We start from the raw sequence: 25,753 nt of genomic DNA on the forward strand, positions 1-25,753 counted from the left end.
TTTCTATTTAAAACTGCGTGTAATGGAACGAAACTTGTCAGCACATTTTTAAGCTATATCTCCGAAATCGAATCGGTCTCAAAGTACACATATGTATTGTGTATATGTTTATGTATGTAATAATTCCGAATACATATGGGAAACAATTTCATTAATGTCTGTAAATTGCACGCTTGGTAGTTGCGCGACGAGCATGGCCAAGCCGATGATATTTGAGGGATGGATTGTGTGTGTGTGTGTGTGTGTGTGTGTGTGTGTGTGTGTGTGTGTGTGTGTGTGTGTGTGGATTGTATCGAGTATATTTCACAGCGCGATGGATTGAAGTTCGTGCGGGGAAATGAAACGTTGGGAGTATCGATCCCAGTTGACACGAAGTCGAAAGAAAGGAAGATACGCCAGCAATAATTACTGATTATTATCACTTAAACTCAGACTTTTCATCTCGCAAAAGTCAATTATGTGATACGTAGTAAATTTAATCGCCCGTTGGTTCTCTTTCTCTCTGCCGTTGGAATTAGAAGAATCAATTAAAAAGTTACAATTAACCGATAACGATTGACGTGTAATCTGCCTTGAATGCGCATCACGTGAGCAATTTCGTCCGTTCGTCTCGGGCTGTTAAAGGCTAATTTGCGCACCCCGCAGAAGTCGATATTTTCGACGCATCGAGCAACCTTTGCATTGTGCGAGAAGAATATGCATCGTATCTTTCGCATATACGTGGCGGGGAACAAATCTCCGTCTCTGGTATATACCTGCATGGAATTCCTGGGCATTTTATATATATATATATATACACGTGTCTGGCGTCTATATATGTATATATATATGCGTATATCTCTCCTCCGTATGTACGGAAAGATGGTGTTCAGAGCTTTTGCTCCTCGATGCAGAACCGCTTCCGCCGGCTCGCGTCCACTGCATTATTCAATTCTGATCGCTCGCAATAAAGAAGCGGAATAAGGGACGCACAATCGCCCTAGCACGCCGCCACATGGATCGCGGCGGGCACGTATGATATTTTTCTCACCAGGTACTTTTCATACGTCCACGTACGTGGTTGCAGTATTGATGTATGCGTATTGGTGACGATATACCCGCGCGAGTATCGCTCGCGATTTCGGTACTAAGGATCCACGTACGCAGAATACATGCCTAATCGCCGCAATTTGTTTTAATAAGAAGAATCGAGACTATGTTAAGTTTCTGTTTCACGATTTCAAATATGTAAGTTCGCTTTCCGAGTAATAATACGTAGGAAAGTACGAAAAAGCGCGATACCTTTGACGCACGACCCGAGGTAATTGCATCGGTGAAGATTGTACCGATCAGGTTTCACTCGAAAGAGCCCGCTCGACGGAAATAAACTTCATGGCGGCGAACTCGTTAAAGAATGTAAAAACATACTCCGTCTTTGTACCACGCGAGACGGGATCTCGCCTGGATTTAGCGTCGAAGAACAGAAAATGCATTGTAATACAATATTTAGAGATTTTTCGCAGTGCAGTTCTCCTCGCGAAGTTATCATTTTTCGTTGAAAACTATCGGTTTTGCTGAAACGTGAAACTAAAGTAATCAGAATCATGCGGATATTATTTCCGTGATTTTTATTAGGGAGTCTCCAGCGACGGCGGTTTGCGGAGAAATCGGTGAACTATTGACACGGAAATTCGAAGATAAAGAGAGACGTTCAGCGCGGGGAGAGGAAAGAAGGAGGAGAGGGAAACAGAGATGACATCCCTTATCGAGGCATGGGCCCCGGAATGGTTCGAGAAAGATTGGATTTTCGCTTCGAATACGCCGCGCCGCGCCGCGCCGCGCCGCGTCTACGAGAGGCCGAGGGGATTCCTCTCACGTCTCGCGCGATTCTATCTCGCGGAACCTCGGCACGGAGTGATGCTCGGGCGAGATTCGCAGTCTCGCAATCGCAGTCGCAGCAAGCCGCTCGGGAAGTGATTTCGAGGCTAATGCATCGCCGCGTTAAAGATAACGCGGGGAAAACATATGGGGCATCATCCCCCTTGATGCAAACTTGCCACAATACGCGCGGTGGTGGACGGCACGGGGGAGGAATCTTTATCACGGAATTATGCAGCGAGATGAATCGCCAAATTCGTACGTCGTCTGCGATGAAGTAGGTCATGTCCGAGGAAAATTCCCGGGGAGGACTCCTGAATGTCGCGTAAGCGGGAATCGATGGCAATGGCCCAGCCAGAAGTCGAGCATGAGGCTTGCAGCGCAAAATGAAGAGAACAGGAGAACACTGTAATAATCACGTCTAATCCGTTTTATATATTTATCACACAGTTAGAAATTATTTCGGGAGAGAATAATGCATCGCCGTAAAAATACGACCTGAGGAAAACACGTTTGTCCCCGTACAAATCGGCGGTGCGCGGTCGATGACTCGCGGCGGGAGAATCTTTATCGCGGAATTATGCAGCGCGACGAGTCGTCGACCTCAGATTTTGTCTACGATAAAACGGAACGATGTCCGAGGAAAATTTTGGGAGGAAGTATTTGCCCGCCAAAAGATCTCAAAACAAAAATCTAGGAGAAATTTTGACACAAGATTAAATAAATGGAAGAAATAATTTCGATTCAAATTCATGTTTATTATTTATATTATGGTGCAATATTATATGCAAATGACGTTTCATTGTCATTGTCTTTTATTTACTCGTATCAACAATATAAAATCCCAAATGATTGAACAACCCAGCGTATTTTAGAGATGATAATTTAGGGATTGCTGCGCCGATAATTGGACGTTCGTTAGATTTAATTTCTCTTTTAGAGATCATCTACTATACATTAATTGCCGGAAGCACGGAATTATTTTGCTTATATACGCGTGCAAAAATCGACATGGTTCTGTGTGCGACCCGTACTGGCAAATTGAAGTACCAAGATAAATTACATATGTCAAACACATATTTCTGATCATGGATAAAACTTTAAAAAATATTTTAAAGATTCATCTCCCTTTTTTTGAGACTCCACACTCCACAGAAGTACGTGCAACTCTTGCGACCGCGAGATTTTTACAAGCGATAAAGCAATCGGAGGCGAAGCTTCGCCAATGCTCTCGTCTTCTCTTATCGGGATATCGTCACGGACTCCGATTTCTGCGTGTCGGAGCACAGACGCGCGCCCTCGTTCTCCCTGGCGCGCGCGCAGCTGGTGTCCTTTTAACACGATGCCGGATGGCAATAAACCACGGGAACTGGTTGGCGCACGGCCGGCGAAGAAGAGGAGGCACGGGATTTACGCGGGATTGTATTACCGGGCGGGGTGTAGCCAGCTGCTCGGTGTCGCGTTTTATAACGTTACGACTGACATTAGCTCTCTCCGGCGTGTCCCTCGCGTTACTCGCTCGTATGCGGCCACAATGGGCGCGAGTCTCGCGCTCGTTTAGAACCGCGGCCGGGCCATTAACACCGCCATTCTTACCGATCGTTCGCACGACAGCCTTGCGAGACCGGGACGACTGTCGTCGCCTGATAGTGGCGATGGCCCGTAGGGCAATAGACGCGGAGAGATCGTAACTCCCTCGCGAACTGTGGGATTTACGGAAAAAAGCTTTTAGCCTCGACAGCGCATTATCATTGCTTTATCTCGCGAGCGGGAGCGAGAGCATTTGGTAGTATTTTTGACGATTGTAATTAGTTTAATATAACGATATATACGCATACGTATATATGTACATACAGCGCGCGACGCGTACGCACGAATAGACGTATATCCATAGAAGCATATCAGTTTCACCGCGCGGGAAACATTCACGGAGATTTCATTTCACGATATTACTCAGGCTTACGGTAGCTTTATGCGAAATATGAGAAAATCCTCAAAAATGATATTGCGACATAAATTTCACTCGGAGCAATCTGATAACTTCTTGCAGAGGTATTACTTGGGCTTGCTGCTAGTTTGTACATGATGTATAAAAATATGCGAGGATCTATTTTGTTGGAAGATTTCGTGAATGCAAACTTATGAAGCAACTTGTAGCTAAGCCCAAAATCTTCCCCGTCCTTTTCATCCCATTTTATCGACTTTTTTTTTCTTCGTACACGAAGATTGACAGGATTGTCAGAAGTGATTGACAAGGTCTCTCGTCAAATCTCGCGATCTATGGCGTTTCCCATCCATCTTTCATTGGAAAATAACTCGTGTGCCGTTCGCGGCAAACATTCTATTCTCCATGACGACGTTAAAATTAATATCCAGACGCAAACGCGAAATTTAGCTAAAGATAATAGACATAAAGCTTGACGTCGAGCGCGTAGTTTACGAGGCGCCTTGCAGTCTTAAAATCGTAATACCGCGGAATCTTCGCGGCACAGTCACTCTGAATATTCAGTGGTATCGCACTTATTATTACTGTGTGCCGAGAAACGCATACAAGAGCTGCGCCGCCGCCGCCGCGCCGCGAGGCGGTACACACTCTCTCTCTCTCTCTCCCTTTCTCCCTCCCTCCCTCCCGCTATCTCGGAGTGGTAATCGAGCGATTAAAATTATAATCTCGGCGTAATCACGCCGTTCCATTACGGCACATGGCACATAGTGCGCGCGCGTGCGCGTGCACGGGCGAGCGCTCGTTCGCCCGCCCAGACCCGCGCGCGTCTAATTAATATTAAAAGGCCGAAATTAATAATTAGAGGCGTCGCGCTAGCGGCGAGAAAGCAGGCGGCGGCTGTCGGAAGGCGCGGCTCGGCGCGCAGCTACGCGCCGACGTGCCCTCCGCGGAACAATGGCTGCGAAAGCAGACTTCATTATCCCCCGGGCGTGTTAGCAACGATCGTAATTTTTCACCTGAGAGTGGGATTCAATTTCAACTGCGGCGCGTCGTGTTACCTGTGTCTCTCTCTTTCTCTCTCTCTCTCTCTCTCTCTGTCACCTTATCTTCCCTTTGAAACGCGTTTGGCTGGACCCGCGCGTGGACCGGGGTATCAGATTTTTATTAGGATTCTTCTTACGTGTACCTCCTACGGGACCCACGGTAACGTTCCTCAACGTCGACAATCGTCGTACCTTAGAACGCGCTTCGTCTGCGCTACGCGATCTCGGGGGAGATCGCAGATAAGCGCCGCTCGTGACAAACGATCGAGTATCAGCAGCCTCCGAAATTTTTCACGCCTCTTCTCGGAAGGATCCATTATGTTTTCTAGCGGTCGGGGACTACCCGAAGTAACGTCGCTACGGTATAGGTATCACTTCAGATGATAGATAAGCTCGAACAAAAGAATTTATAAAGGGACAGAGGAAGAGATGGGTATTGAAGATTTCATAGGGAATGTATTCATTATTAGATGTAGAGAGGAATCTATGAAAGTAGTGGCAGAAAAATGTAAAGATAAGTATCTGCGGGATTATTGTCCCATTTTTCATACTCGAAAGAGATTGAAATTCGAACAATTCGAAAGATGAAATAATGAATAATTAGAAGAAAATTAAAGATAAACTTATATATACGTCCCACTTTAATAATTTAATAACTAATAATTAAATTAATAAAGTACAGCGAGAATGAAAAGAGAATGGGGTGACTTCACTCGGATATTTGCTCGGTATTTAATATCGGTCTTAACGCGCGTTTTCCATTTCTTTCGAAGACCATCCCGTCATCCGTTAAACGCCAATGAAGGGCGCGTGACACTGGGTAGCTTTCGAAGTTTGAAATGGTGTAGGAACTACACACAGGCACTCGTCGCTGCCAATCGTTCCTGCGATGGAACATGCGTTACATCATAATTGGATCACACGCTCGATTCTATCCTCAGCCCGCGCAGCTGGAACAGTCCAATCTTCCACTCAGACGACACTCAACTCAATATGTGGCAGCAACGCCGCTCGCAATTACCTCTTTAACTTCCAATATATCAGACAGCCGTCCAATTGGTTTAATCGGTGGAGGTGTTTTGTGTTTTGTACACGTACATACAATCCACGTCCACTGCCATCGACGTTGCCCGGTTGGAGTAGCTATACCTGCTTAAAGCGACGGTGGGTTCTTTCGTGACCGGACTACGACTTAACTTAGATCAGGAACATCCTAACTTCGCAGCGGGACTGCGTAATCCGCCCAGGTTGCTGACGATCAAACTCGGCGCTCCTCGACCCACTTTTACATTGGTTAAAGGAGCATCCGCACGTTTTCGAACTTCCTTCCCGAAAGTCGTGCCGCGGCAACTTCGCGCTTTAGCTTTACGCTTACGCTCCCCGAGTTAGATTAAGCTGTCACAAGAAAAATCGCAGACCGTTTGAATCAAAGGGAAGAGGGATTTGAGATCTGCAATTTCTCATTCCCGAGCAATCCGGCAATCTCGAAGAATTTTCGTAAATTCTCGCGATAGATAAAAAATTGGATCGAAGAACATACATATAAATACATTGATATCGCGTAGCGACACCTTTTTATAATTAGAAATGCCGTTTGCATTCAAATGTGATACAGCTAATTGTAAGATAGTAGTGTAATCTTCCGTTGAAGCTTTGGCAGGAATTCATATTTCTCTCACGTTCCCTTCGCCGCTACTAACGATAATTAGCGAAGAAAGAGCCGTACGTCGTGACCGAGCGGAGGACGGACCAACCGGTAACTTAATCCATCGTATCGATTAGGAAATATAACCCAATTCCAGCTAACCGATTTACTCGCACAAATGGATTAACCCGGCTTGGAGAGAGGCCACGGCGTGAACACGCCGAATTGCTGCTTACTCCGTTCTTCCGCAGTGCATCCCCGGCTTTGCTATCTCTCCTTTTTCCTCGTTTATCTTGTTTTCAGCCACTCCCCTCGCTTCATTTGTCTGTTACGTGCAATCAAGAATCCAGTTGTCCCGACCGGAGCGCCGTACATCTATCCGGAGGCTCTTAGCCGGGTCAGGGAGTTAGATTTATTTATTTCCCAGAAAAAAAATTTCTAGAGCTTTAGTTCGGGAAATCTAGCGGAATACGGAAGTAATCGCGAACCGTTATAAATTAATCATGAGAGTTAATTAATGCGTAAAAAAGAGAAAGTATTTCCAGCAAACTAATTCAATCAATAATAGAGTAATGTATATACATATAAGAGCTTCAAAGCAAATATTATTAATATTAATAATACAAAAAATATAGAAACATTTATTAGCTATTTTACGTTGGACTATTGATCTTGCTGGCGGAAAATTTATTTTTAAATTAGTTGACGACTATAAGTAGATAAAAAGAAGAATTGTGCGCAATCTTGAAACTTCTATTCAAAGTTGTATATTTTTATTAAATCATTTCTGCAATTGAATTATATTTGAAATATATCTACTTAGTCGCGCCGACGATTCAGAGATGAAGTAAGACTACCTTTGGCCATCTTCCAACTTAGAAAAAAAAATTCCCATTATTTCGCCATTAAGTTTTTTCCTCTCCCGATTTTTGTCGGACGTTGAGCACACCGATACTTTTAGTAAATTAATTTTACGCCGCTTCGTTCCTAAGTTAATGATACCGAGGAAAAAGTAATATTTATTACGCGGGATTCCTTCTCTCGCGCGTATCTTCTTTTTTTCTGCGTCGCCGTGTATAAGAACGCCCGGGACTTTTGCCAGTGATATTTTTTCACGTCATGTCTGATTGCTTCCTGCTCTAGAAAATATGAGCGGACATTTATAGGATCGCGAAGCGGGATCTAAGCGTGATTATTTATGGTATTTGTCACAGACGGGGTTTATTAAGCAACTTATAAATTACGCGCGGCATACACGACATCTCAACGATTCCTTCAAAGGGGGATGGAAACGCTTATCTCTAAACTCTGCAAGATGTCTGTCTCACAGCTTATCTTTAGAATTTTCTTTCATGTCATCTATCATTCTTTGACAAATCTTTCGCAGTTTAAAGAGAATGAAAAATTGCAAACTGAAATAAACGTTCGAATTAGATACGTTCTGAAGAAAAAAGTAATTTGTTCTATACTTACGATTAAAATATTATTCTTAAAATACCTATATTTTTGGAATTATGAAAATAGAGAAAACTAAATTTTAACATTCGATCGAATTGATTTCTGCTGAATAAATAAAGAAAATCATTCGACTGTTTCAACGTTTCTGGAGACAAAAAGTATTTCACGATCGATGTACCGTAAGTGTTACCTCCAGGAAATATCTTTTTAAACCACTTTAAATCACTTCGCTTACATCCCGTGAAAATGAAACGTTACCTTAAGGCGATAAGTTCGGGATTAAATCCCAACGTTCTGACTGCTTTCGAACTGGCGTCGAACCTGGCGTAAAACCGACTCGAAAGAGATTTTTCGTAAGCATTCGATTCTCAAGCAGCCGCGCCTCGTGTTCGGGGCTTTATACTACGTGAATTTTTAAGCGGAAAATCCAATATTGGCGCTGCGGCGCATTGTTAAGTTCCCGCTTGTTTCCTTTTTCTGGTCTGGCTTCAAGTCCTCCCCTTTTGCCCTTCCCTCTATCTCTCGTCCCTACCAGAGACGTACTGTCAATCGAGTTATTCTTACGGGATTTCAGCCGCGGCGCGCGCATAATGCTATTCATGAGTCCGCATGATTATCGGAAAACTATATTTATCCTGGGCACCATATTAAATCCCTGTTTCGACGTTGGCCTTTCATCCGGTCCGGCTATTGGCCACGCTTATCCCGGTGCCTCGCGACGAGGGGGACGAAGATAAATATCGTCGATGATGAAAATAAAATCCTTGACACGGGTCCGACGGGTAGGGCCTGAACCTCGGTCACCCCCGCGCGAACGTCATTCCCCGAAAAAGCCCGCGGGTTTTCGTGCGTCTCGTGCGGGCGATATATACGGCACACGCACACGCGGCCTGCCATGTCGGGCTTAATGGCGGCATCTGCATCTTTTATAAGCACGGCGTTATCTGCATCCCCGCGGACGCGCGTTGCCGATGCCCCGGTCTATGTACCACGACGCGATCGCCGCCGCCGCCGCCTGGCACACGTGCGCCGAACAGATACCGGTCATCGATTTATCGCCGGTGCGTATCGCCCTCGGAGCGACGTCGGATCAAGCGGAGCCCGTACGCGCAGTCAACTCTCCCATTTATTACCCCCGACGCCGCACCGATACACCGACGAGTATCGGCATGAATTTAACTAATAATCAGCAGTAACCAAGACACATGGGAGATACTAATCGACGTCTCGGCTCCATTCTAATTCGCAATCGCACGGACGATTTGTCATCGTCGGCCGATCATTCGATCTCGCGCAGGTATTAATCGCGACGATCGATTCGTCGAGATGACCCGAGTAACCTGATTAAGACGTATCATCTTGCGTAACACATACACGTGTATATTACGGCGGAGCGTAATCATGCGGTTTCACGATATAACGTTACTTCCATCGCGTCTCTCTAGACGCGTATCCTAACATCTCGGTTATTTCTTGTTGTTTCAGGCTTCCGCCACCGCAACAGCAGGTGACGGTGGGCTCTCTGGGCGGCGGTTTAGGCGGCGCCGGAAATGGCGGTACCGCCACAGTAGGCGCGCAAGGCCAGGCTATGGTGATGCCGGGTTTTCCGCTTCGTGCCGCAGCGGTGCCGCACTACTCCCCGTATTCGCCGTCGCGCTTTCACATCGACAAACGTTGTCAGCACAGGTGCTCCTGGAAATGCTTCTCGATCGCCCTGATCCTCTTGGCCGTGGCGCTGACGGCGATGCTGGCGTACTTTGCTGGTAAGTGATCGTCACCTTAAACCTTCTCAACAAACCTTATTTCGAAGCTTCGAACGCGATTGTGCGGCTCCGCTACGCCGAATATATCACAGCCGATTTTAGATTGAATGAATGTCTGTTTAGATTAATGTGAACTGAAGCTGAACTATAAAGATGTAACCAGATCTATATCTGTACATGCACGAAGAGGATGAGGGACAGCTATTTAATGCAGCCATTTCATAAATAATATTTGCCTCAATGTAAATTTGAATGAACCGTTTTTATTAGTCCCAGAGCGCACGTCCGAGTCGTAACATAGCCGGCGGCGGATAGTCCGCGCACAATTCTATTGCTGGCTGACCCGAAATTCACGGTACAATAATTCATTATTAACTTGCAAATCTGGTTACGACTAACCCAACCCACCTAATGCTAAAATCCATCGGAACGTCGGCATTACTGCACCATGCTAATCCCTGTACGCACAGAGGGGGATTATACATATGACTGACACCATAACATTCCGCGTGAAGGCATGACGAATTTCACGTAATCATGCAAATCATAACTAAATGAGATTCACAAATATTAGCGGACGTAAAATTCGTATTTTCGCTCGGGCTTCTAAAGACAAAAAAAATTGTTAAGAGCGAGGCAAACTAATTTATTTGTAAAAAGGCTCCGTTTTCGATGTGCCGTAATAACAATTTTTTATGCGGTCGCGTGGCTTAGATATAATATACACGAAATTTAATAAACACAAAAACAGAGTCAGATGAACAAAGCATGAAATTAATAAAAAGGAAGACACTACAGAATTAATTAAATTCTCGCGAGAGAAAGAGAGAAAGTAACCTATTCGAAATATTGTACAATGCAGCTGTATTATGTTTGTTCGCACATTATGCATACATTAACATTTTTCTTGCAATGTCGGTGCACGTAATATTACCGCAGCAATATTATTTTACGATTGACGTTTAAACACTACGTTTCCTAATGATAGAAGCAGTTTTGAGTTATAAAATCCGGTTTGTTTTAAATGTTATGTTGAAACATTTTTTGCAAAGAGATTATTACCGAATGCATTTTGTTTTATAGATTTTCGAAATACTGCATTAAAAAAATTATTTTCACGATGTCTGTCTATTAAAGAAGAATGTTTACATGATATACATAAAAAGGAAATATGTGAAAAGGAAATATAAATGTAACATCTTATAAACACATTTTCCTGCACTTACTAAAATCGTTTTGCTTTTAATCTTAAATTTATGTTCTCTTATTGTTGAATTATTATTATCATAACAGTAGAACAGAATAATACTTGATCGTGTGCAAACGATGTATATAGCCGTATTCGGGAAAATTAAATACTGTTTAACAGCGGAAGTCCGGATGTTCTGTAGGAAGCGTAGCTACGGCGTAACATTGCCAGCGTAATGGTTCATTTAACGCGGAGTGGTTGGCTCCATCCGGTTAGGGAGAGGCAAAAATATTGCCCGTCGATAGCGAGGAAGCGTTCCCGTGGCATGGGGTGCGTTTTACCCGTAACACTCGTAGTTGAGAAACTACACACCGTAGCGCGTCACGGAGTCGGGGAAAAGGGTGAACGCATTCGTGTATGAATCGATACCACGCCTTTCTATCCGTTAATAACAGTAACAGGGAGTCGCAGGAGACACTGCAGAAAGGTACTTCAAACAACAACAACACGTTAGCGTGTGTGTGTGTGTGTGTGTGTGCCTTTGACGTTCTCACGTATATCATCGATTTCAAAATTGTCAAATTTTCTGTTATATTTGCTAAGAGAAAACAGATTGTCAGAATTTAAAAGTACGTGTCTTTGCTAAACGAATCGGGCAATTTCCCAGGGCAATGGCCTACCCGACAAATCGATATCCGTGCAACTAACGGCGCACTACCTCGGTACGCCCTACGGCTAACATTGGTAAACTTTGCTGCATAAATAACAACGCGGCGAAAACCGCGCGATGTGTGTAAACGTGAAATCTTATTGAAGCTAAACACTACGACGACATTCTTGCCGTTGGTAGCCGGCTCTATTAACGAGCTTTCGCGGCAAGAAAACGAGAGACAAATCGTCCCCTCGTTGATCCGCGTCGTTAAGATCAACGTTGAAAGAACACCACGTTAGGTTATCACGTTACTGCAAAAAGGTCTTGGAAAATGGCTCCACCAGGTCCGTTATGCTAATGCAGGAGCCAACGGGGTGCGAGGCCGAAGATACGCGCGAACGGGCCTGAAGATCGCTGCATCTCCACTCGGTGCCGAGTCCGATTAGAGGAATTAATGCTTGCCTGTTATCAGCGCGCAACAGAAAGGAACCTGCTTTCCTCCCTCTCCGCCCCTTTCCACCTTCACGCAAATCGTGTTTTTGCATTTTCACGAAAAATCCGAAAATCCGTACGATAGTCACGGTCCGACTTGCGAACGTATTAGACTTCATCATCCGAAAGTCGCAGGGACTAAGGGGGTTTGACGGGAGAACGAAGGGATGCGAGTAGCTGGGCAATGTGTTCCGCGAATCTGTGTAACACCCCTCCGCTTCTCCTGGTGGAACTGTCCACCCCGACTTCGGCGTCCATGTTCTTCTTCCACCTCCCGTCCCGCGTGTCGCAGGAAGAGAGAGAGAGAGAGGGGGGGGGGAGGATGGTAGAGACTGCAAAGTCGATTCTCGGCCTCGAGGAGACTCTACTCGCCAGCTGTTATTTCTGCATTCCAGTAAATCGAGTCTGGAATCCAATCTGCCTGTTTGCTACTGCATCCAAACTACCCCGCAGCTCCGGCGTTACCTCTCTCCGTCCTCCCACGCGCTCGCGTCTCTTTTACGGTCGTTGCAGGTCCGTCTACCCTCTCTCGCCGCGAGCACACACACACACACACACTGCGACTATAGGTATATGCGCGCACGCACACGCTGCGAGACTCACGAAGCCGTGTGCGCGAACCCTCCCTCCTCGTTTCGTCCCTCGGCCTCGCTCCGGAACACACGAATTTTGCATGCACGCGAGTTACCTTGCTTTTCGGTAATTTGACGTATGTCGGCTTGCTTGCTTGCTTGCTCGCTTGTGGCCCTCATAGGGCTAAAATCGTTTCGCGACAAGCCACTTCCGACGCGGACCTCTTCCACGGTTTCATTTACAAATGACCAACGAAACCGTTGCCACGATAATTCCTCTTGACAAACTGTCCCGAAGCTGAGAGTAAAGCTAGAAAATCTTGTTTGTCATTTGTAATTATTTTCAACGGGCGTATTTGTAAATCATGGAAAGCGTCTTTCATTTATTTCTGTAATAAGCGTTTAATTTTTAGATTATTCGCAATCGCGAATATCTCGACAAAGGAACCAAAGAGGGAGGGGGGGAGATGCTGTACAGATTCGCGGAACACAATGCGGCCCCTTTTACTTCTCCCGTCAAATCCCTTTGGCCCCTGCATCTTCGGATGATAAACTTTAATACGTTCGCGAAATGGACTTTGACCATCGTACAGAATTCATTTCAGATCTCTCGGGCAAAAATCCTTTAATTATGATTGAAAACTGTTGACACAACATTGAAATAACAATTTTTAATGGGATGTTTGTCGTTAAAAAACCGTAATATGATTCATCCGCTTGTGTTTCCTGTCCGCGAGAAAACATTATTACTGCGCCATTAATAGTTAACTCGTCAATAATAACGACATTGTAGGCAGCTCGATAACGCTGTCGTGTCTGGACTCACGCTTCGCCGGATCGGAACGAAAGGGTAGACGGATCGATTGTAAACATTTCATTATAACGTACGAGCGGAAGTGGGCGGTAGAACGGACCGGCCGGGGTGGCGGCGGGATAATCCTACGATAATCCGGGAATCATTCTCGGGAATGAATCGCTCTATCGATCCGGGGGTATATAATTGAAAAAGTTGTTCCTTTGCGCCCCTCCCTCTCCACCCCCTTCCTTCACCCCCTTCCCTCCTCCCCCCGTGAACGTGCCCGCTGTCCTTCACAGTCGCGCTCGCCTTTTCCATCCCCCCGCGAAAGCAAGGAGGCAGACTGGTGGTGTAACGACCGCTCGCATTATGGCCATTTTAAATTTCCGGTGGCTCATCATCAAAACTTGGCAGTCCCTCGATCCATATATTGGATTTTGAGATGACTTCGTTTCGGAGTATTGTCCTTACGGTTAAGCATACAGCGTGTCTCAGAGGTCGCAGCTGCCGGTAGATTAAATTACTCAGAGATCCCAAGTGCATGAAGCTCATTTTGCATTCGCTATTCCTAATTTACAACGTCAAATATTTTAAGAACGGCTGCAATATTAAAGCGTTGCTAAAATAAAGTCTATGTAAGATAAATTGAGAAAGGCTGAGGCAAGGCTCTGTATTGTGTATCGAATATTTAAAAAAACTCATTTTCAGTATACTACACGTATTTACATATTTCCAATGTATAAAATAATTGTCCCGTTTTCTATTAATATAATATTTGGTGGTGTCTCGAAGTTATTGCGTGATTTTTTTAGACATCGAGTGTGCGATATGTGGAAAGTTGGATTGCTGAGTTGCAGCGACGTGAAGCGGGAACGAAAACGATGCCACGCTGACTGGCATATACGCGAAATAAGGTCATTCACAGTTCACTGCAACTCAATTTCAGCGATAGTTACATGGCGGCCAGGCAACGTCGATCCCGAAGGAATAGTCGCTCTTTTCCGGTCATTTCGCCTATCTCCGGTCTGACGTGCGTACATGTGTACATGTGTACATGTGTGCGTCATGTGTATACGCCCGCTTGTGTACACACCGTATGCGTACACACACGGAAGACTAACGTGTACGCGTAACCCCTCGTCTCGCACGTATCGCGCAGCTTCTTTACCTCGAAGAAACTTGTCAAGGACTATCGTCTGCACGGAAGACCTTTCTATGGCCAAAGACAAGTTATTGCGACAAGTATTGGGGGGAAAATTAGAACAATCTGCATTTATTAAATTATTCAGTTTAAACTTTTACGCGTTTGCGCGCTATCTCTCTCGCTATCAAAAGCCAAATATTGGTCTCCATTTTATTTACCGCTGTATTTTTCCGCGTGCTTTGGGGGAAAGCTGTGGGGATATAATAAAATAACAATGTATTACAGCACACAATGGCAATTACAACTAGAAACGATGCGCAATAACGAGTGCTATTACCACGACAGAGAGCTTATGTACAATCCGCGATGCGACAAATCGCGGGGCGCGAAAACGCGTCCATTAAATATCGGCGCCGAGTGTATCGGCGAATCTCGATTTGTCAAATCACCCGCGCGGCAATAACACGCGAATTCAATTACGCGTTATCGATGTTTTGTTGCGTTGATAAGCCAAGAGGTCGTTAGGCGGGGGTTGCGTTGGCCCGGGTCTGCCTCTTTTTTAAAAACTCTCGTTAAACCGCGTAATTAATTCGTGGCGCTTGTGGCGCACGAGACAGATAATTAATTAAACCGCAATATCCCGCCACGGATAAGGGTTTTATTGCCAAATTTATCATGGCGTTTAAATTCAACGAACTTGCACTTATCGCTCAGAAAACATTAATATAAATGACCTGAAATTCCCAGATAACTACTGATATAGCATCAACATAATTGGATCTCGGATCATATCGGCCGATATTAATTGGTCTTTGAGGGGTTTTCATTTAAATATTAAATCATTATAATCATTTGTCATTGGCTATATAGTTAGAACTCGTTGAATTGATCGTTGCTCGTCACGCTATTTTGTTAAAATTTATAAAAAGAATACCGTATATAAACGATACAAGGGTATTATAGCGTGTACCATTTCAGAATTCTTGATCTGATGAAGCAATATCGTACGCTCGATACAAGCCGTGATTCAAGCCGTGAGACCTCGAACTTTATTACACGGATACGTTGCTTTAAAAGTTACTCGAGCAGGAAGGTCGGGTTGTCATGGGAAATCTAGTGTGCCATCGTAATTCGAAAGCGATTGTCCGAATTTATGAACCCATTAGGCCGCTGCCAGACGTTCGACTAAAGCCGTTCTTGATTCCTGACGCTATAAAAGCGTCGCGCGCGGGCAATGCCATTTCACCCCAGAATACCAGTCGTACGTTGCAAATATAACATTGGTGTCTACGCGCGATTGCGCGTGAGGCATCTCCGCGCGCACATGGTGGAGTTTCATCCTTTCTTTTATTTCTAAAACGAATGCCCTTTGTTTACTTTCCAGCAGTGAGCTCTATGCGCCCGATAGACAGCACTAACTGCATTCTGGTTCAAGATATCAAAGCTGTCACTCACGAAAACGCACACATCCACGACTCGATATCCACGCAGATCCCCACAGAAGGTAAATATCGAGCGGTATTAATTTGCATCTACTCTGCATGATGTAAATACTCTCGCGTACAGCGTCATACGCTAATTGCTTTTGGGAAGCGCGAGTGGATGAACGTTTCATCAATATAATATCTTTAGCGAGGACTATATATCGCCGCGCATCCAAATGTCACTCACTGTAAAGATTTCACACTGTGAGCTGTACCAATTCCGAAAGATAATTGAACAATTGAGGTACATTTGACGCACTTGATATGGAAATAAACCGAGGAATATGGAGCAATAAAAAGCCACGATAAAAAGATCGTGAGCGTGAGCTCTGCTCCGCTTAAAATAAACGTTTGATAATATTCTTTTTATATCTTTTTCCAAAAATGATACGTTTAAGAATAGAAATATAATCTTTTGTTCTTAATTGTTCACTCATCAAACTTACACATCATACAGTTTACTATGTTACAACCGAAATGCACAGGTCGTCGTGCAGTGCGGTATAAGTCAAACAAATAAGAGACTTTTTCTTTTTTCATAAAAAGATATCACTAAATTTTATGCTAGACAATATTTTATTTGCCTCGCGACTTTCTCAACGACTTATGCTACTTATGTTATCGAATGTGTCACCATCTTCGCGTCTCTCCCTCGCAGAATCCCTGCCGACGAGCACGGCGGAGCATTCGAGCGCCGCGGACAGCGCCGGTGATCAGCAGAGCGACCCGCAGATCCAGCAATCGGCGCAGCAATGGCCGGCCGTGCTCGAGCTACAGGCCTACAACGTCGCGCACTCCGCCGTTATTCAGCCGTATCACTTCTGGAACACGGAGTTCCGCAACAAGCAGCCGGCGTTCATCAGGCTGAACCTGACCCTGCCGTGGGGCGCGAATTTCGCGGTGTACGGCAGGCGGAACGTCGCGCCCAGCGTCACGCAGTACGATTTCGTGGAGTTCGTCAAGGGTGGCAGGGTGGTCCACAGGCTGAAGAGGGACATCACCGCGGAGGCGGTCAGTTTTATGCAGTCCAGCAGCCCGCAGGACGTTCGCGTGGAACGCGCGGCGCAGCCGGCCGCGTCCTATCAACACGTGCTCATCAAGAGGACCATCGTGGAGCCGCTGATGGTCAACGTCAGTCTGCTGCAGTACTTCGACACCGGCGACTGGTTCCTGTCCGTGTACAACGACGAGTTGCAGCCTTACAAGGTTACTCTGGTCGTGACGGAAGCCGAAGGTGTCTCCACTACGTGTCCCAATGACTGCTCCGGACGTGGATCGTGCTACCTCGGCAAGTGCGATTGTATAGACGGATATCAGGTACGTTTCTGCGCAATTATTCTGAAATTATCTGACTATGTATCACCCGAAGAGATCAGAGACTAAGGAGACGAAACTTCCAGGGTGCTGATTGCAGCAAAAGCGTATGCCCAGTTTTGTGTTCTTCTCACGGACAATACGGCGGTGGTATGTGCCACTGCGAGGAGGGCTGGAAGGGCGCGGAGTGCGACATACCGTTAGGTGACTGCCAAGTTCCTGATTGCAATCAGCATGGCCAGTGCGTCAGAGGATCCTGCGTCTGTAATCCCGGCTGGAAGGGCGCCTTTTGCGACGAACGTAAGTTAGCGATAAACTAAAATTTATAGAGGCGAGTTATTTGCTTCTAAATTAGGATTTATATATTTCCTTACGCGGATGTGGGAAAAAAGGGGGAAAAAAAATTTGACGATACCGGCGGACCGGCTTGAAAAGATTATCCGAGGACGATTCGCGAGCGATGACGTTGCATTGCAAATGCGGCGCGCGATATCACGACCCATATTTCAGCCTTAAAAACGGCTTAGCGGAAGTCACGGGTGACGGAAAACGTTTACCTCGAACATCTATTTCTGCCTCGGATCGTTATTTCTTCATGTTTGTCACAGCACCATTAATTTTCCCATAATTCAAGCGTACGTCCTGGCCCTCTATCCGGGGAGATTCAAGATATTAGTAATGCAGAGTCCCCGTCGGTGGAGAACACAGCCCGGCCTGTGTACAACCTATAATTAATGCACGCTGAGTTCTCCAAATTTACATATGGGTCAAGCCATGCCAATTCGGTGCGACAATTAGTTTCGTATTGTTTCGCGGGAATTTGAATAATACACACGCGCGCGCGCGCGCGCGCGCACGCACGCGGCACGCAGCTGCGTTCGATAGGTACGTTATAATTTCGCACACCCCGGAATTTCCGGGGACTGAGTGACGTACGATATAAATGACGAGATTATTCGCCGGGAACGAGACACTTCGTCTCTGACATTCTCACGGTCCTCGTTAGAGATACGCTCGCCCGTCGCTTTTTCCTAAACGCAGACGAAAACGGTATTAGTTCCACGTCAGTGGAATATGTCAGCTCCAATCGTAAGAACGATAAATTCGTCGAGCGGAAACGGATTTGCATTAGTCGCGACACGACGGCAAATGAGAACTAACTGGCGAATAAGAATCCGAATCGAGAGACAAGTTATTTCTTTTAAAAACTTGCCTTTAAAGGCAATTGTGATCTCACTTATATTTTATATATTATCAATTAGTAAGAAAAACGCTATTTATGGTCCGGATTGGATGTTGGTGATCTAATAATAATATTGTATGAATTTTATATACTTTTTTCCAAACTTAGTAAACTGCGCGCCGATTTTTTGTCGATCTTTTAAACACACTTAGTTGAAACGGTAAATCCACATATTTAAATCTATAAATAATAAAATCAATTTAAATTTGGATGCTAATAACCATCCTTATTAAATCACTGTAAAGAATTTATTGCGAAAAATATTATCTCAGCCAGAGTTCGAACCTGAAATAAAGTTCATACAATTATTATTAGGGCCTCCGCACAATGAAAAATATAAGGAACAGATATTAACGATTAGGACTAAAGGATCAAGAATAAAGTTGAATGTACGATGAAAAATACAGGCAACAGAAACAGGGAATAACACAGGCAACAGATTTTTAACCTATCGGAAGCCGTATATTAATACTACATCAGCTTTATTCCCGATTTCTTATTTCTAATCGCTAATATCTGTTCCTTGTTCCTTATATTTTTCATTCTGCCGGGCCCTTTAGACTACCAAAATCTAGTCCGGATCATAATTATAATGGCGTTTTTCTCTCTAATTGATTGTATATCATAACGGTCATGTTTTTCTCATTATTATTGTTTATATCTTATATTTTTTTATACGATATGATACATACATTTATTTGTTTTATGATTTATTTCATGATGTGCTTTATTCAATTTCTGAAAGATTTATTTTCGCCATTTATTCCGAGTGATCTTTAATTCGTTAAAAACTGCCGTTTCTCTCGTCGTTCACGGCTTAGAAATTGATGTCTCAGCATTTTTACCGAAGAGAGTTCGTTTCGAAGAAACATTCTGTATGTACCATTAAATACGCTTAATGGTATCATACTTCAACGCCCAATTTACCGCTTTCCGTGTTTCCGCGCGTTTCACGGCGCGGCGGCGCGCGAACGCACCTGCCAGGTCCTAATGAAAACGAACAAATCTATGATCCCGTTCGATCAACGTCGCGCATACATAATGCAAGAAGAATCCGCCAGGAATTCCTCTCATCTCTCGCGTCCCGTGTATATACATATAACTAACGCGGCACAGCGAACGCGAACGACGACGCGGCCCGCGACGGCGCCGCCGCCGCCGCCACCGCCACCGCCGCCACCGCCGCTGCTGCGCCGAGGACGCACTGGAATTAAGTTTCATAATTTCCCCGGGGCAGGTGGGATCCGCGGGAATAATGCAATTGTTCCGATGCCATAATTTAAAAAGTTGGTCCATTCGTCCACGCCATGGATGCAATCAGCGGCGCCCGGGCGTGACGGGCGAGGGAAGACGGGGGGCTCTGATAACTGACGGGGATGCGCCTCACACCCCGCGTGAACCGGGGGGAAGTTTAGCCTTTAGCGAGAGAAGGCGTCCAGGTCGCGCCGAACCGTAAAAACGCGATAGTTTCTAATCTAAAGCTATCGCGCTCGATCCGTTTCTCTCTCGCAAACTTTCAGCCGACTGCTCCGACCCGAACTGCAGCGGCCACGGCGCCTGTGTCTCCGGCAAGTGTTACTGCAAGGCCGGCTGGCAGGGCGAGCGGTGCAATCAGGTCGATCAGCAGGTGTACCAGTGCCTGCCCGGCTGCTCCGATCACGGCACGTACGACCTCGAATCCGCGGCCTGCGTCTGCGAGGAGCATTGGACCGGGGTCGATTGCTCGCAGCCGAGCTGCGGTCTGGACTGCGGACTTCACGGATCCTGCGAACAGGGCCGCTGCAAGTCAGTATAACACACACGATGCGCGCACTTGCACGTACACATCGTCCTTTCTATATCGTTGTCCTTTACGGGCCCTCCGCGTACGTGAATTGCGACCGGGATTCCGGAATTGGGTTACCCGCTGGCGCAACCAACGGTGCACCAGCCAACGGCCGCTCGATCTCTCTCTCTCTCTTTCTCTCTCTCTCGCCGGGATTGAACGAGGAAAGTGACGCGTGTCTCAATGCCTAGGTCGTTTTTCTCGCGAGGATTAAAGAAATTCCATGCGACCTCGATTTCGTTTCTCTCTATCCCCATATGACGCCCGCACCTCGCGCGAGATCATTGTTTAATGCGGGAGATTTGCGGAATTGTGCGGACGTGACGGCCATTTACGCGGGCGCTCTCTGTGCTTCATAGAGTGTGACGTGCGAGCTTTTTGCAACTTTTACGACTGGAATAGATTACCGGGTAATGCCGCGTGTCGAAGAGTGAGAAACGTCGTAAAGTTTTCAACGGGCGAATGCGCGCGAGGAAGGCACGTCGCGGGGGCATTTAATAGTAATCCGCGCGCGCGCGCGCGCTCGCGCGCGAGAGGGAAAGAGAAAGAGAGTAACGTTTTGTCGGGACATTGAAATATTGTGGGATAGATGTGGGCGAAGAATGGCCTAAAAATGAGTAAATTGCTCGCCGGGATCGCGGGCACAAAAGTTGAGGCTAAAAAGGTGAAAAATTGCGAGAAAAAGGCTCTGTCTTACGAGGCGCCAACTTATCACAACTCGAAGGACCGTCCTCGTCCCTTCCCACTTTCCTTTGTCAGAATCAAGGACGCGGGAGAGGATCTCCTTTCTCATATTCTAAAGCTGACGCCTCTCGTCTACCACCCCCTCCCCCTTTCCCCCGCTGCTTTCCCCCGTTCCATCCCCGAGAGTTGGCGTAAAAGAGGCTCTAAGTGCAAAAAGTTCCTCACTACGGCAGAACAACTTCGGAACTCGGTTCAAACTCGCATTTTTTATTGCAGCCGGTATAAACGGCGAGAAATTATTTTACGTTCGGCGATACCGCCGTTTAACATAACGAATCCTGTTAGAAGCACTTGCGTATCGGGTACCACGAAGTACGATGCGATTAACGTAACAAAATCGTATTATTTCTTTTATACTCGCTGTTTTTATTTCATAATTCCGATTGTTAAGTGAAAAGTCGTTGTGAGTTCGTTTATACGCGCTCTGTAAGATATATGCGAAGGCATATACATGTTTACAGATGCCACGATGACTGGACCGGCACGAAATGCGATCAAAAACCGTGCGACTCGCGTTGCGCCGAGCATGGCCAGTGCAAGAATGGGACCTGCGTATGCAGCCAAGGGTGGAACGGAAGACACTGCACATTACGTACGTAAAACAGGAGATTATATTCACGTAATAAATTCGGTGCTTTACCTTGCTCGAGCATATATTTTTGCCGTCGATAATAAGTTTCCCGATATATACGAGACGGCGCGGCGTAATATCATTTTTCAATAATCGATTAGTCGACTGCAATTATTGAAAAATTATTGGTTTTTCTCTCTTTAATAGCCGGATGCGAGAATGGATGCAGCCGCCACGGATTGTGCACCCTGCAGGACGGCGAATACAGTTGCGAATGTTCGACCGGGTGGGCCGGTAGAGATTGCAGCATACGACTCGAATTGGAATGTAATGATTACGTTGACAATGACGAAGGTGAGTCCTCGAAGTAACCCGGCATTAAATCAACGTTGATTAATGAAATACTGTTGCTCATCTGTATCTAATGGATATTATTCTTGCGAAGTCGGACAAAAGGGGGAATTTACTGAGATAGTATTGTTATACGGCAGTAAAATATTAATTGCGTTCAACGTAGCGTTAAAATGTAACACAGCGTGCATACAAAATGCCAAATCACAATTTCGATTATTCTTATCTAATCTTCAAGCTTATAAAAATATAAAGATGCAAAGAGAAAAGGCTCGTCGAAAAAAATAGAATCTCATTGAGCGCGAAACGTGTTGAAGTGGATATCTAATAGATTGTCTTTCTCAGATGGCATGATGGACTGCTCTGACAGCGAGTGCTGCTCGCACGAAACTTGTTCAGAACATATCATGTGCCTTGCTAGTAATAATCCCGTGGACGTTCTCCTTCGAAAACAACCGCCCAGCGTCACAGCGTCCTTCTATCAGCGGGTGAAGTTCCTCGTCGAGGAGAACAGCGTACAGAGCTACGCCCACATGGACGAGTACACGGAAAGGTAAGATCGATCATTTCCACCCGGACGGATTAAAATTCGAATTAGAATTCGCTTAGTCTCTTACTTTCATAAGATAAGCGAGAGTGACGTGTTCGAACGACCGAGAACTCGCCATTTAATCACAACAAAATTTCTGGCAGATTTTCCGCGCGACACACCACACGCGGATATTTCTCTCTCATTTTATTTTTGCATTAATGCTTTAGAAGAACGTAAACGCGGGCAACGACTCGGTCGATCGTAAACGTTACACATATGACATTTAATGAAGATAAAATAGCATAGCTGCGTGTGTCATAGTTTGGCCTTTTTACGACTTTCATGCCGCCGCGCATTACTTTTCTCGGTTTTTATCGTTAGCCAGAAACACGCGTATCATATCGTGTTTGGTTGAGCACTTTCGTTTCTTTCGGTACGGCACGCCGTGAATTTGTCTTCGACGTATGCAGTGAACGTCCTACAAAAAGCGTTATTTAATGTCAAAATTGCAGTTTACAGGACTGACAAATTTAATGTGCGAAAATACAATATATCGCGTCACGCTGCACGCGGTTATCGAGTTATGAATATTATTATGTAACTTACGCGTTTCAATCTGTGGTAACGGTTTACGATGGGGTACATACTTTCTCATATTTATTTAATATATCCTTCTCTTTCACGTGTATATGTATATATGTGTATATGCATACGCATATTGCATATGCGTGCACGATGGATGCGCACCAATAATTTCACGTGGACGGGGACAAAGTTAATTAAAATATATTTTCAGCTTTTGAATACGTATAACTTGTTTTTAATTTATTGTGGAGGCGTAACATATATTTTATTTGCGAAATATACGTTTAATGCGGATGCACTACAAGCCGTACAAAATATTATCGGTACACAAAATTTGATATTACGGAAGAATCTGTATATTTCTGCTCTGCGTTATAAATTGTTAATAAACAAAACTTAGTCGCAAAAATGGTGGGCTAAAACAGTTTATAAATTCAGAAATCGTTGTAATCTTATCGATATCGTTATTTTATTTAATTTTGCAGCACGATATAAATTATGTCGTTGATCAAACATGTCACATGTCGAAACTATTGGTTCGCGAACGGACGTTATATGTCGTAAATATTATTTAAATGAAGAATACTGCGATTAATTATTTATTAAATTGATGTTTCCCCCATCGTGAGCGGCCATTGAACGCTACAAAAATTTGATCGAATCGTCATGAATCCACATCCGTAACAGCTGAAATATCAGGAGAGCCCCCGGTGGGTGACACCCTGCAACCCCCTAACCATCCTTTCCTAGTGTTTCACCCCTTTCCCCCCTCCGAATGCCAATTATATCGATGATTACTTCGGAACCATTGCCAATCAAAGGTTTTCCGTTAATTAATCTCCGCATTCGCGATATAAAACTTTTAGATGCATATTTTTAATTAAAGTTATTAACAAAGGCTATAATAAATAAAAAAAATGCATATTAAATCAATGAGATTTATCTTTATTTTTATACAGTCATTAAGGAGAGAAGAGAATATTATTTATTGCTAGTTTAAGAAAAATTCGTCATTAAAACTCAAACTTTGCATAAGATATTGCAATATATCAAATTTAATAATTCACGAATATATAGAATCAAATTTCACGTGAAATCAATTAAAATGCTATTCTAAGCAAAATATGATAGAAGAGATTTAAAGAAGATAAGCTAAATGTAATTTTCAAAAAGTTTATATTAAGACATATAAGAATATTTTCACAAGATCAAATTTTTTTTCCATCTTCCTTTGTTCGGCATTGAAGAAGTGATTATCGATATGTATGCCGCTCAGCTGGAAGAAGCCGCGACGGCACTTCGGAGGTATCGTGTATTTTGTCTAGTGTTTATCCTCTGTGTGTAGCCCTTTACCACCACCAGATTACCAATCACCCTACAGCCGAAGACCGAAAAAAAAGGCTCCGTTCTGCCTACGGACTGAATGACGAAAGTCTGCATAACGAGAAAATATGCTAGAGACTTGCTTTTGTATTACCTTATTATTAGTTAATTCATTTCTCACGCGTTAATGTACTCTAGGCACTGTTCGTTATCGTCAGTAAAGTATAAACAGTATACTCGGCCTGCGCGCAATATAACTAACATATATAAGGAAGGACAGAGATACAATTTTCAAAATTGCTTTCCGACACCAATCTAATCTGGCCATTCGTTAAGCGATTATACGAGGAAGGAGTTGATAGATAAAGCGTACGAATGGTTGAGTCAGACAGGCGGAGATCAAAACTCCCTTAACGAGAATTTGCAATTATCTATGAGAAAGTCTGTGCAGAGAGCTATCGATGTCAAAGTGCACAAGCGCCGTGACTCGCCCACTCGTAAAAGTATTTCTAGATATGGTAGACACAAGTTTGAAATTTCTCGTACCGTCTCCTTCTTTTTACTCCGTGAAAACTTTGTATATCCGGTGCGTATAATAAGGTCCATGTTGTCGCCAAAGACTCTTCCAGAAGTCGAGCATTTAGAGCATTGTTTTTTGTCCATTGTCCACTCGTCTCGTCGTAATATCGTCTGGAATATCGATTACTCGTTCCGAGTATACTTTCTGCCAACACTTGCACTCGTTTGAAAATTTAAACAATGGGGTGTACTCCGTGTTAATTATCTCTCAATTCAACTAAACTTAAATAACTAAACTTAAATCTCTACTGGAATCTCTACTGGATTATTAATAACGCTATATTTCAGTTTTTTTTATTGATATTTAAACGCTCATTGATTTAAATGAAGAATTATCAAGACGTCCATCATTCGTCTTTAAAGTTTGTGAGCTTCACGAATATTTCGACGTTACCTTTTCCCCTATCAGAATTCTCGTACCTCCTTCGAGATGCTATTTGCGTTAACACGATTTTTAGAGCGCGCTCGCTCCAAACGAGAAAGATGCTCGCGGATACAAGCGCTCCGCCGTGAATCAGGTATTCAGACTGGCATTGAGGTTGCTCGGACAGCGGTAATCAATATTCGAGAATCGTCCCTCAGCCCGGGCCCTAGATTGACGCCGATGGAATCTCCTTCTCGTTGTCGGTCCGGGACGATCCTTTCG

At 44.6% G+C, this 25,753-nt stretch overlaps 1 protein-coding gene across 8 annotated transcripts in view; it reads left to right on the forward strand.

The window, feature by feature from the left end:
• Window positions 1-25,753, forward strand: part of Ten-a (tenascin accessory) — a 442,890-nt gene that overhangs the window by 397,058 nt on the left and 20,079 nt on the right. For 7 of the 8 annotated variants that reach the window (XM_071703188.1, XM_071703191.1, XM_071703193.1 and 4 more), the window contains 8 exons: window positions 9,434-9,711; window positions 15,941-16,060; window positions 16,699-17,357; window positions 17,441-17,654; window positions 20,118-20,382; window positions 21,628-21,758; window positions 21,945-22,091; window positions 22,434-22,641. In XM_071703188.1, coding sequence (XP_071559289.1) covers window positions 9,434-9,711; window positions 15,941-16,060; window positions 16,699-17,357; window positions 17,441-17,654; window positions 20,118-20,382; window positions 21,628-21,758; window positions 21,945-22,091; window positions 22,434-22,641 — 2,022 coding nt within the window. The remainder of the gene's footprint in view (window positions 1-9,433; window positions 9,712-15,940; window positions 16,061-16,698; window positions 17,358-17,440; window positions 17,655-20,117; window positions 20,383-21,627; window positions 21,759-21,944; window positions 22,092-22,433; window positions 22,642-25,753) is intronic. The other variant, XM_071703190.1, reaches the window with a different exon arrangement.

Source organism: Temnothorax nylanderi, unplaced genomic scaffold, assembly GCF_030848795.1.
Source record: "Temnothorax nylanderi isolate EJ_2023f unplaced genomic scaffold, tnyl_v1.0 TNYL_tig0034_pilon, whole genome shotgun sequence".
Lineage (NCBI taxonomy): Eukaryota > Metazoa > Arthropoda > Insecta > Hymenoptera > Formicidae > Temnothorax > Temnothorax nylanderi.